General features: G+C 45.3%; 1 protein-coding gene across 1 annotated transcript; it reads left to right on the top strand.

The window, feature by feature from the left end:
- Window positions 1-5,386: 5,386 nt before the first annotated feature.
- Window positions 5,387-6,354, top strand: LOC102447864 (olfactory receptor 52P1-like). The gene has a single exon (XM_006110249.3). The coding sequence runs from the start codon at window positions 5,416-5,418 to the stop codon at window positions 6,352-6,354; it is 939 nt and encodes a 312-aa protein (XP_006110311.3). The 5' UTR covers window positions 5,387-5,415.
- The last annotated feature ends 6,719 nt before the right edge of the window (window positions 6,355-13,073 follow it).

Raw genomic sequence — 13,073 nt, 5'->3', positions numbered from 1 at the left:
ATTGACTCTGACACCTTCCCCCATCCGGGCCATCCCTCCTCTCATGAGCAACCCACTGCAGCCTGGTGGAATGTCATTAACTGCCCATAGGGCAAAGCAGCCTCAGGAAGGTGAGTCTGGGTTTCTTAGGGTCTTCCATACGTTAAAGCTGTGTCATACTGAGGAAGAGTTACATTGGCTTCTTCACATCCTCTGGGTCTCTCTCCATTCCTGAAGTGGCCGAGCAGCTGCTGGAGTCCCCTTCATGCTGGGAGATTTTGCTCACTCATCACCCCTTTTCCCCAGTGTGGGCAGACACTGAGTTTCATGTAGTCCGAGGAGATATTTCTGTGAGCTGTTATTGTGGGGTCTGGCACCTGGTTGTGGGTGAGGGGTATCACAGTGTGGTAGAACTGGAAGTTGTGAGAGTGGGGGCCATACACAGACAGGCAGAGTACATCTACATTTGCTCCCTAATTCGGACTAGGGATGCAAATGTAGACATACCAGCAGACAGCACTGGGGGTTGTGAGGCAGAAAGTGGGGTGTACACAGACAAGTTGGGAGCACTGAAGGTTATTGAAGCAGGAAGGGGGCGTACACAGACAGGCAGACAGCACTGGGGGTTGTGAGGTAGGAAGTGGGGTGTACACAGACAGGTGGGGAGCTCTGAAAGTTATTGGAGTGGGGAGTGGGGTGTACACAGACAGGCGGGGGGTACTGAAGATTATTGGAGTGGGGAGTAGGGTGTACTGAGACAGGCGGGGGTACTGAGGGTTATTGGAGTGGGGAGTGGGGTGTTCAGAGACAGGTGGGGGGTACTGAAGGTTATTGGAGTGGGGAGTGGGGTGTTCAGAGACAGGTGGGGGGTACTGAAGGTTATTGGAGTGGCGAGTGGGGTGTACACAGACAGGTGGGGAGTACTGAAGGTTATTGGAGTGGGGAGTGGGGTGTACACAGACAGGTGGGGGGTACTGAAGGTTATTGGAGTGGGGAGTGGGGTGTTCAGAGACAGGTGGGGGGTACTGAAGGTTATTGGAGTGGGGAGTGGGGTGTACACAGACAGGCGGGGAGCACTGAAGGGTCTTAGGTTGTGGAGTGGCATGTATGTGAACAGGCAGGCAGCGCAGTTGACATTTTTCTCTGTGATTGCTGGCCCAAGGCCATCACTGGGACCCTTCCTTCCATGCCCTTAGGGCATTGGTGAGGCCTCTCCTTGCCTTGGCAAGCCACAAACTTGCAGCTTGGATGTCTCCATTGGTTGAATGTGATTTACCTAACTTGAGGGATTTCCCTGGAGGAAAGAGCCATCAGTCTTTGCTCTGCCGTTGGCTCAGTCCCCAGCATACTCTCATCCCTCCTGCACTCTCCTTCCCCATCCCAGGCTGCCCTGATTCCAACAGCACCCTGGTCACCAGCATCTTCTCCTCGCTCCCCAATCATCCCTGCCTCCCACTGCCTCTGAGCCCCTCCACGTTCCCCACAGCTCTTCCTCCACAGGGCATGAGGTGCCCCCCATCACTCCTCTTCCCTTAGCTGAGGGGAGACCAGTGACTGTGTCTCTCTGCTGAGTCATCTCACACACGTGTGTTGCTGCTCTGGGCACACCCTACACTCTGTGTGTGGCTTCAGCAACCGCTGCACAGGAATAACTCACGAGCCGAGAAGCCTGCACATTATACAAGAGCAGGCCACCATGGGACACTCAAGGGTCCAGATAAATCCAGCTGCCTCATGCAGGAGCCGGGGCAGCTCCCTGAAACAGTAGGCCATTGCGACACAGAAGTTAAACTCAGGATGCTCTGGTAGTCATTATTTGCAAGGGATGTTCATTCGCTCCTCACTGTGGAGTTTTTATGGGAACATGTGATTACTTTTCTCTCCTCAAATGTTCATCCATACAGTGTCACAGGATCCCTCAGCCTTGCAAAATACACAGTGTTATATTTTCAAGACATTGCACTCCTCTGAGAATTCCCCCTCACAGTTCTAATTTCAACAGGGCCCTGACTGGAAAAAAACGCCTGCAGTCAGCTCAGGAATGGGTTTGCAGGCGACATGCCTCCTGATGACTCCTGGGGACATGTTCATAGTTACCAAAGCCAGATGGGATCATCTGGTCTGACTGACTGCAGAGCACACACTGGAGAATTTCCCCAAAATTATTCCTAGAGCAGATCTTTAGAGAAACATCCAACCTGGGTGTAAACATTCTCAATGATGGAGAATCCACCAAGACCTTTGGTAAATTGTTCCATTGGTTAATTACTCTGACTGTTTATAAACAATGTGCACCTTATATCCAGTCAGAATTTCTTTAACTTCAACTTCTAGCCACTGGATTGTGTTACACGGCTGTATGCTAGGTGGAAAAGCCAATCGTTCAGTATTCACTCCCCTGCAGACGGTTAACAATTTACCCCTTAACCATCTTCCTTAAATGAAATAGATTGAGCTCTTTGAGTCTATTACTTTAAAGCAAGTTTTCTAATTTTCTGCTAATTCTTGTGACACTTCTCTGAACCCTCTTCAGTATATCAACATCCATCTTTATTCGTGGACACCAGAACTGGATGCCGGATTCCAGCAGCTGTGCTAAATGCTGAGGTAAAATTAATTCTCTTCCTTTCCTTGAGATGCCCCTGATTATCATCCAAGTATCTTATTGGCTCTATTAGCCACAGGGTCACACTGGGAGCTCGGATTTAGGTACTTTTCCCATCTTGACCCCAAATCTTGTTTATATTCATTGTTCCTCCCGCTGGGTGAGAATTGCTTGCATTCTTTCTAGATATGGACATCTACATAGCTGAGTTAGAACATACATAGTTTGCTTTGACCCAGTATACCAGACAATCTAGATTGCTCTAATTCTGTGACCCATCCTTTTCAAGTTTTATGATCCCCTGGTTTTTGCGTCATCTGCAAACTTCATCAATATTTACACCTGGGAAGGGTTAGTAGCAGAGGCTATGTCTAGACTGCATTCCTCTGTCGGCAGAAGGATGCAAATCAAGTAAATCAAAATTGCTAATGAAGCAGGGATTTAAATATCCCATGCTTCATTAGCATAAACATGGCCACCGCTTTTTTTTTAAAATGGAGTTTTTTTGAAAAAAAACCTGCAGTCTAGACACGGATCTCAAAAAATGAGGTTTACAGGATCTGTCGAAAAAGGGTTTATTTTCGACAGATCCACATCTAGACTGCAGTTTTTTTTTAAAAAACTCTGTTTCGAAAAAAAGCGGTGGCCATGTTTATGCTAAGGGATGAAGCATGAGATATTTAAATCCCTGCTTCATTAGCAATTTTGATTTGCTTGATTTGCATCCCTCTGTTGACAGAGGGATACAGTCTAGACACACCCTGAGTTGCTGACATGGCTCTTTGCTTACAGTTTTCCATGAATATCTGTATCTTATATCTTACACAACACTCGGTGCCTGCAAGGAAGAGTATCACCAAAAGGAACGAGGAAAGTAATAGAGATGCTGGCCAACAGCCATAAATACCAAGACCCTTGTGCCCATTCTGTTGAACACAAAGTCTTAGCCCAGCAGGATAATCCATGTTTCCATGAGAGACAGCTGGCTCTTTTCCAATACAGGGTCTGCATCAGAGGTCAGACCAATGCTCCACCAAGTCCAATGTCCTATCCTTGATAGGACAGCCCCGAGTGCTGCAGTAGAAGGTATAAGAAAACCAGCAGTGGGTGGAAAGGAGGATGACTTGACCATCATGAAAGTGTCACCCTAATGCCTGACAGCTAGAGATTGGCTTGTGCCCTGAAAACTGGATGAATACAAGGTTTCCAAAATATTTCTTTAGCTGTAACTATTGTAACTGAATTGTCTCACTGTGCATGTAAATGTCCAAACCCTTCCTGATTCTGGCTTAGCTTGTGGCCTCAACGAATTCTTGTGGCAATGAATTTCTCAGTCCAATTACACATTGAAGTGCAGAAAACACTGTTTTTATCTGTTTTGAGTTTGCCACATTTCAGTTTAATTGAGTGTCCTGTTGATCTTGAAAGTCTCAGGAGGTGGCCATGTTAGTCTGGAACTTTAAAAACAATTAAAAAAAAAGTAGTCCTGTGGCACCTTAGAGACTAACACAAATATTTGTAGAATATCCTGAGATTTTGTGGGCAAAATCCACTCCTTCAGATGAAATGATCTTCAGTCAGTAACTTATAGGGTTTTCTCCTGTCTCCTCTAATTTGTCTCCTTTGTAAGATAGCAGTCCTAGACTTTTCAACCTCTCTCCAAAGGACACTGTCCTAGACTCCTTGATCACTCCATGTACCCTTCTAGTTCTGCAATATCCTCTGCAAGAAGGGTGCCCAGTACCAGAGATTGGTCCTGCTTTGGGCAGGGGGCTGGATTTGGTGACCTCCTGAGGTCTCTTCCAGCCCTAAGATTCTATGACTCTGTGATTCTGCTACAAAGAGGAGTCTGGAGAAAGCTAAAACACTGACTGGCTGATCTTGTAGCACTGTATTTCTGTACAATTCCCCTTCCTACTCCTCCTTCATCCCAATCTTTTAATAAGTTTCTGCTTACACTGTGTGTCGGGGTTCACAGAGCTGGTGCTACATCCTCTCCAGAGTTCACACAATTAAATTAGAGCCTTGTAAGGTATCTGTGGAAATCAAGTTTTTTTCTTCCAATGGCCAGACATCTTGCACTGATTGACATTGAAGTTCATGTGCCACCATGCTGCTCATTCACCAAGCTTTATTAGCTCCATCTGAGGACTTCTCTGGATGTCACTGTAACTGTTCCATTTATTACAGAGTTTATAACCCTTCCTCCCTCATTGTGCTTCTTTCTTCACACAGTGCACAACCTGTGGAACTCCTTGCCAGAGGATGTTGTGAAAGCCAGGACTTTAAGGGTATGTCTACAAAGCAGCATTATTCTGAAATAACATACTGCATGTCTATACTACAAGCTTTTATTTCAAAACAATGTTGACCTGGAGGACTTTTTACTCCAGCTTCTGTAACTCTCATTTTACGAGGAGTAAAGGAAGTCAAAGGAAGAGTGTATACACAGCACCAGACGTAGCTCGAGTTGTGTAGCTTAATTGGAGTTTTACCCGTCTGTGTACATGTACCCTAACAGGGTTCAAAAGAGGGCTAGATAAATATATGGAGGTTAGGTCCATCAATGGCTATTAGCCAGGACGGGCAGGAATGGTGTTCCTAGCCTCTGTTTGTCAGAAGGGGAATGGGTAACAGGATGGATCACTTGAGGATTTCCTGCTCTGTTCTTTCCCTTTGGAAGCACCTGCCAATAGCCATTGTCAGGAGGCCAGGAGGTTGGACTAGATGGACCTTTGATCTGACCCAGTAGGGCCCCATTCTTATGTTCTTATGCTCCATTCACAGGCAGCCTGAGCATTTCTGAGCTCAATCAATGCATCAACCACCTCATGGCAGCTTTCAACTTCACTGTATCTGAGTCTCCAACATTCATCCTAATGGGCATCCCTGGCTTGGAAGCTGCCCACGTCTGGATTTCCATCCCTTTCTGTGCCTGCTACGTTATCGGCCTGGTGGGAAATTTCATAGTTCTGTTTGTTGTAGGCAAAGAACAGACCCTGCACCAACCGATGTATCTGTTGATCTGCATGCTGGCCCTCACCGACATCGGCATATCTACATCTGTTGTGCCGAAGGCCCTGTGTATATTCTGGTTTGATTTGAAAGGCATTACTGAAGGTGGGTGCCTTGCCCAGACATTCTTCCTCCATGCAGTTTCTGTGATGCACTCAGCCGTCCTGGTGACAATGGCCTTTGATCGCTATGTGGCCATATGTAACCCTCTGAGATACACCACCATCCTCACCAATGCACGCATCGCTATGCTAGGCCTGGTGGGTTTGATAAGATCTGTTCTCTTTATGCTGCCCCTACCCCTGCTCCTCAGCAGGCTGCCATTTTGTGCCAATCGGATTATCCCCCACACGTACTGTGAGCACATGGCTGTGGCAAAGCTGTCATGTGGGGACATCACAGTCAACAGGACATATGGTTTGGTGATGGCATTTGTAGTCATTGGGTTAGACCTGACTCTCGTTGCCTTGTCCTATTGTCTGATCATCAGGGCCGTCCTCAGAATCTCCTCCAAGAAGGCCCATCCAAAGGCCCTCAACACCTGCACTGCCCACATTTGTGTGATGCTGATATCTTGTATTCTCTTCCTGTTCTCCACCCTCACACACCGGTTCGGTCACGGCATCGCTCCCCACATTCATATCATCTTGGCCGACCTCTTCTTCCTCATCCCCCCCATGCTGAACCCCATCATTTATGGGGTCAAAACCAAAGAGCTTCGTGTCAAAGTGAGCCAATACACCTGCAGAAGGTGATCACAAAGAGCCACTGACTTTAAACCTGTGTGACAAGACAGGGAAAGAATATCTCACTATTAACCAATGGTGCTCCACTTCAGTGTGGTTGCTAAACATTGTGGGAGTTCAGAGTCTGAGAAGTTCCTCGTCCTTAATGTCTTGTCACGCCGTCACCAAACACTGTTCTCTCTGTGTTCCTTAGTTTCCACTCTCTATCACCTGATCTCTTTCAGCATTACCTATCAACGCCCACAACCCCTCACGCTGTCTCTCAGAATTTTCTTGACTTCCAGACCACCAGAAGATACTTCAGCTTTCTGATGCAAAGTGGCTTCCCATTAGGCTTTGTGTGAACTGGGCTCTTGATGAGTTTGACAAACTAAAGATATGCTTTCAGATAGACATAGACAAAGAAAGAAACAATAATACTGAATTTCTTTATCATATATACAGTGATATGGTGAGTAAAATTTGCTTCACTTTTCCATGATATCATAGAGAGTACAATTATTAAGTTTTCAGATGATGCCAAGCTGGGAGGGGTTGCAAGTGCTTTGGAGGATAAGGTCATCATCAGAGCTCGACAAACTATAGAATCTACTCGTCCGTGGCGAGTAGATTTCATCCACGTGCCCCGTTTACCAGCGGCATGCGCATGCGCATGCGCAATGCGGCTCTTGCGCATGCGCAGTGCAGGGCTGGTGAGCGGCTTTCGCTGCCGTTTGTCAAGCCCTGGTCATAATTCAAAATGATCTGGACAAACTACAACAATGGTCTGAGGTAAACAGGATGAAGTTTAATATGAACAAATGCAAAGTACTGCACTTAGGAAGGAACAATCAGTTTCACACATGCAGAATGGGAAGTAATTGTCGAGGAAGGAGTACTGCTGAAAGGGATGTAGGTGTCATAGTGGACAACAAGTTAAACATGAGTCAGCATTGTGGCACTATTGCAAAAAAAGCAAACATAATTCTGGGATCCATTAACTGGAGTGTTGTGAGCAAGACATGAGAAGTCATTCTTCCATTCTACTCTCTGGTGATTAGGCCTTAATTGGTGTATCGTGTCCAGTTCTGGGCACCACATTTCAAGAAAGATGTGGAGAAATTGGAGAAGGTGCAGAGAAGAGCAACAAAAATGATTAAAGGTCTAGAGAACATGAGCTATGAGGGAAGGCTGAAAGAATTGGTCTTGTTTAGTTTAGAAAAGAGAAGATTGAGAGGGGACATGATAGTGGTTTTCAAGTATCTAAAAAAGGGTGTTACAAAGAGGATGGAGAAAAATTGTTTGCCTTGGCCTCTGATGATAGGACACGAAGCAATGGGCTTAAACTTCAGCAAGGGAGGTTTAGGTTGGACTTCAGGAAAAGCAGAATCTCCATCTCTGGAGATATTTAAGAGCAGGGTAGACAGACACTTGTCAGGGACAATCTACACGGTGCTTGGTCCTGCCATGAGGACTGGGGACTGGACTTAATGGCCACTTGAGGTCCCTTCCAGTTCTAGGATTCAAGGATTCTATGTCCCATCCTTCAGGAAGTCTGGAGGATAAGCTAAAGGTTTCAGTTGCAAAGCTCTAATCCCGGAAAGCATCTGCAGTTACTGAGGACATTCTACTATAGCTTGTGGATGACAGTTGTGAACCTGTCTATGTATTTTTGGGAACACGTCTGCTGTATTAAACTGTGATTATCACCTTTGGGTCAAATCACTGAACGCTTTGTGCCATCTTTTTTCAGTTGGAACTTTCAAAACACACATGCACTGGTCACGTTGTCAGAGATGTCAAATGCAGCTGTTGAACTTTCATCTTGGGTTTTGTGAGACACGCGAAACACAGAATGCCACCACATGCCCAGGAGACAGAATATCTTACCTCCTCGCTATGACTGCGTTGTTGCCCAACGTAGAATTTATTGTTTCCTTGAAGCTTTCCCATATTTTCCTTATTTTGGCTTAGAATTCCTATTTAATAAATTATTTTTGGTTTGACCTGAATGTAGCAATCAGTGGGGCCAGGGAAACATCTGGTGTGAAGAGCATGTCCCGAAGTGGGGATACACTAACACTGATCTAAGGCTACGGCTACACTGCCGTTTTTTGCGGAAGAAGATATGCAAATCGCGCTCACATTTGCTTATCTTCTGAGTCTTTTTGCAGAAGAGGTTTTGCCAATATTTGGCCCCTGGGTAGATGGGGCCAAAGGTCGAGAAAAAAAACTCTTTTGCAAGACCCTGTAAACCTCGACTGTCGAGGAATAAGGGGTCTTACGAAAGAGGTTTTTTTTTCTGACATTTGGCCCCATCTACATGGGGGCCAAAGAGTGGCAAAACCTCTTCCGCAAAAAGAATAGGTAGAAGATATGCAAATGTGAGCACGATTTGCATTTCTTCTTCCACAAAATAACCGGCAGTGTAGCCATGGCCTTGGTGACCATGAGGAGACTGGGGGTTCAGTCCCCCAAGAATCCTGAGCACAGCCATGTCACCATTATGAGAACTCTGCCACACAGGAGAGTGGAAGGGGGAGTCGTGAGGTGAGAAAGGCCTCTGGGTAAAGGGAGGGGGAGTGGGGCCATATAAGAAAGGCCACATGAATGACTGAAAATATACAACTTAATATTAGTAATAACTGACATGATGATTCATCATAGCACAGATGAAACATTGTACTCCCAGACTTTATTGCATGGGACTGCTGCTGCTGCATCTTTCTACACATTTCTTTGAAGTTTACATCATAACTGGCCACATTTAAGTTCACGTGTGCATTCAAGCTACATGAGTAATTGCCCATTTTTTAAATTTTGAATTCATTTTTCACTTTACTTTAAAAAGTTGCGCGTATTTTGGGAATGACATAGGAGCCATATTTGCTTCTGCACCGAGCCATACTTGGCTTCAGAGCCATAGGTTGCTGATCCCTGTGTAACCCACATACATGGGCTATGTCTACACTCGTGGCTTCTTGCCAAGTACAGCCGTTCTTGCACAAGAATCTGCAGAGCGTCTACACTGCCCGCCTGCTCTTGCGGAAGTAAATTTACAGTACGGCATGGTAAGAGGGGGCTCCTTACGCAAGAGCTACGCTCTTTTTTGACAGTTGTAAGCCCCCTTGCGCAGGAGCTCTTGCGCAAGAGGGCTGTTTGGACGCTCAGCAGGGATTTCTTGCGCAAGAAAGCCCTATGGCTAAAATGGCCGTCGGAGCTTTCTTGTTCAAGAGAACGTCCACACTGCCATGGCAGCTCTTGCGCAAAAGCACATCTCGCACATGGCAGTGTGGACGTTTTCTTGCGCCAGACTTCTTGCACAAGAACCCTTGCGCAAGATGTTCTTACGCAAGAAGCCGCGAGTGTAGACATAGCCCTAGTGTGGTTACCATGCAGTGGCACCTACACCACAGCAACAGTTAAAATCAAGAGACCTCTACAGCATGGGCTAGGAGCCAGCTGGCTTTTAGCTCAGAGGGTAGAGGCTCCTATACTCTGCTTCAAATGTCCCAGGTTCAAATCTGCCCAGTGGTAGTTACATCTGTTCTATCACAAAGATGTCAGGGAGCTAAATCATAGATGAAAAGAGACTTTTTGCTGGCTGCCAAATTTATTTAGAAATCTTTGGGGAAGTATGTTGAAGAACCCCCCCCCCCCCCGCCCCCCGATTCCTGCCTGCCAGTGTACATGCAGATTAGAAGCCCAGTGAATCGGATTCGGCTGAATTTATCAGGCCAGCTGGAATTCATTTCCTCAGAAAAGACTGTCACTGACCACTTGGCACTGGGGTGCTCCTAGGGTCAGAGGTATCCCCTTTCCAGGCATGTTGACTACTCTTGTTGATGGTATGAGTTGTTTGGACAGCAAATTGCAGAAAATTCCAGGAAGAAGGACCCTGTAGCCACCACAGGCCAAAAGGAGAAAGGGTCAGCAAGCAACCAAGATAGGATTTGAACCCACACAAAGAGAGCAGAATGGATTAGAAGTCCATCGCCTTAAACTCTCAGCCACCTCAAAAAGCTAAAGGGCCACCACCTCTCCTTGGAACACTCACCACCTGCCGCCCAAAGAAGGATGACATAGCCTAAGAAGAGGTGGCTGCCAGTGGTGGTCCTATTCCTGCAAGCTGGGGTTGAGTCCCAACTGGCGCATGCCCTACTCCCATGGCAGGTGCCTTGAGGCCTACCCTTGCTTTGTTCCTGTGAAGAGGAAGAGCAGGGAGTCTTCCTAATTCCTCAACTAGTGTTGCTACCTCCATTTCACCAGGATATTCCTCCCCAGTGCATCGGAGACTTTGAGGAAAGACCTTGCTGTAGCTGTGTCTGTGTGGCTCACAACTGAGAACATCAAATTCAGATTCTTCTGCCACATGATATACCAAAGCAGCCACAAAAGCGTAAAACCTCCGTGTCACCACATTGGCAGAGAAGAAGTCACAAAAACAGTTACTGAGGCATTCCAATCTCTGTGGGTACGTCTAGACTGAAAGCTTCTTTCAAGAGAGAGCATCCATACCTCAAAACTGGATCAAAAAAGCGATCTGTTTTTTCGAAACAGAGTGTCAAGACTGATGGACACTCTCTGAAAAGAAAGACCTGATTGCTATTCACAGAATGGCCACCAGGGCACCTGTGCTTTTTTCGACTGCCTCTTCTTTTGAAAAATGTCCCTGTTCTGTGTTCACACATGCCTTTTTTTGAAAGAACTCTTTCGAAAAAGGCATTCTTCCTTGTAATTTGAGGTTTAACAATGTAAAAAAAACCCAAAAATCTGCATTCTTTCGATTTAATTTAGAAAGAATGCGATTGCAATGTGGACCCAGGTGAAGCTTTTTCCAAAAAAGGGCAGTGTTTTTGAAAAAAAATGTAGTCTAGACATGCCCTGTATCACCCCCCAAAATACTGGGTTCAGAGGTGAGTCAGCCTCATCAAGCAAAAGGTTCTTCTGGTCCTAATTGGCCAGCCACTCATGCAGGTTAATATAGAACTCGGATCGTACCCAAAAATCATGCTGTGGCCAAACTTTAGTATCTAAAATCCAAAGGTTCATTGAAAGAAAGAAAGAAAGAAAGAAAGAAAGAAAGAAAGAAAGAAAGAAAGAAAGAAAGAAAGAAAGAAAGAAAGAAAGAAAGAAAGAAATTGATTATCTGATATCAAATACATAAAATAATTGCAAAGTTCCTGGTTCAGGTTTATAGCCATGATAGAATGAAGGACTTTCTTAAATCACATCTCTGGTTGCTTCCAAATCTTTGGAAGTACCTCAATCCCTTTGTGAGAATGCTCCCATTAGCTCATAGTTCAAAATTCTGAGAAGGAAAGAGGCAAAATGAAGGTGTTTCCAGGGCCTTTCATAGCCTCTTCCATGTGGAGGGAATCCTATTGTCCGTACTGTGGACAATTAAGGTGCATCTAAACTGCACCCGTAGCTCGAAATAAGTTATGCAATTTGAGCTACGCAAAATGCGTTGCTTATTTTGAGCGTATTTCAAAATAGCTTATTTTGAATTTCTGGCGCTGTCTACTCAACGCCAAATTTTGAACTAGAATTATAGAATCATAGAATACTAGGACTGGAAGGGACCTCGAGAAGTCATCGAGTCCAGTCCCCTGTCCTCATGGCAGGATCAAATACTGTCTAGACCATCCCCGATAGACATTTCTCTAACTTACTCTTAAATATCTCCAGAGATGGGGATTCCACAACCTCCCTGGGCAACTTATTCCAGTGTCTGACTACCCTGACAATTAGGAACTTTTTCCTAATGTCCAACCTAAACCTCCCTTGCTGCAGTTTAAGCCCATTGCTTCTCGTTCTAACCACAGAGGCCAAGATGGACAAGTTTTCTCCCTCCTCCTTGTGACACCCTTTTTGATACCTGAAATAGAGTGCTATTCCAAAATATCTCTTAATCCTTGTGGGATGAGATTTATAGGGACGTTGGAATAGTGAGCCCGTTATTTCAAAAGCTATTTCGAAATAACGGACTTGTTTAAAAGACGTGGAATAGCTATTTCAGGATACCAAAAGTATCCCAATTTTGCGTTGCTGTGTAGATGCACCCCTACGGGTTAAGATGGATTGTGGAATCACATGGGTAAGTCACATCTCCATGTCCAATTTTGCTTAGCTATAGCAATGGCAATTAGTAATTCTTCAGTTGGAAGGTCTACTCAGAGTAGATGGACATCTCCCATGGTCCTTTATAGGTTAATTTGTCTTTAGATGAACCATTCAAATTGAATAGTCTCTTCACAATGTGCTGGTTGAACCTCAGGGCTCTTCCTACAGGGGCCAACCTTTGAGATACAGGTTTTGAGCCAATACTCAGAAAATCAACTACAAAAATGATACATGCATATAAATACCAGACTCACAACCCACAGATCAGAACCTTTCCTTAGACACCTCACATGCCACATTTTGAAAAGTATTTGTTGCAAGTATATCAAGGTGGTTGCAACAATGCTCTATCTATAGGATCATATTGAACTCAGAGAATGTCATACTTGCTCAATACCCTTTGAGAGTACAGTCCTATTTTGTACAACCAGTTGATTCAATTGTTTAGGACTTGAAGGTCAACCCCCTGCCTTTTCATACTGGTCAGCCTTGGCAATCTAAACCAAAACCCAGATCAAACCTCTTTCACTTGCTGGGTGGAGATGCCCTGATCTCTCCTGCCCTGCACATTAGTATGATAATGTGTTATTCCTCGTAGAATGAGGTTTACAGCCGTCAACAAA

The sequence above is a fragment of the Pelodiscus sinensis genome, chromosome 1, assembly GCF_052426305.1.
Source record: "Pelodiscus sinensis isolate ZL-2025 chromosome 1, ASM5242630v1, whole genome shotgun sequence".
NCBI lineage: Eukaryota > Metazoa > Chordata > Testudines > Trionychidae > Pelodiscus > Pelodiscus sinensis.
This window is presented reverse-complemented; position numbering and strand designations above follow the sequence as displayed.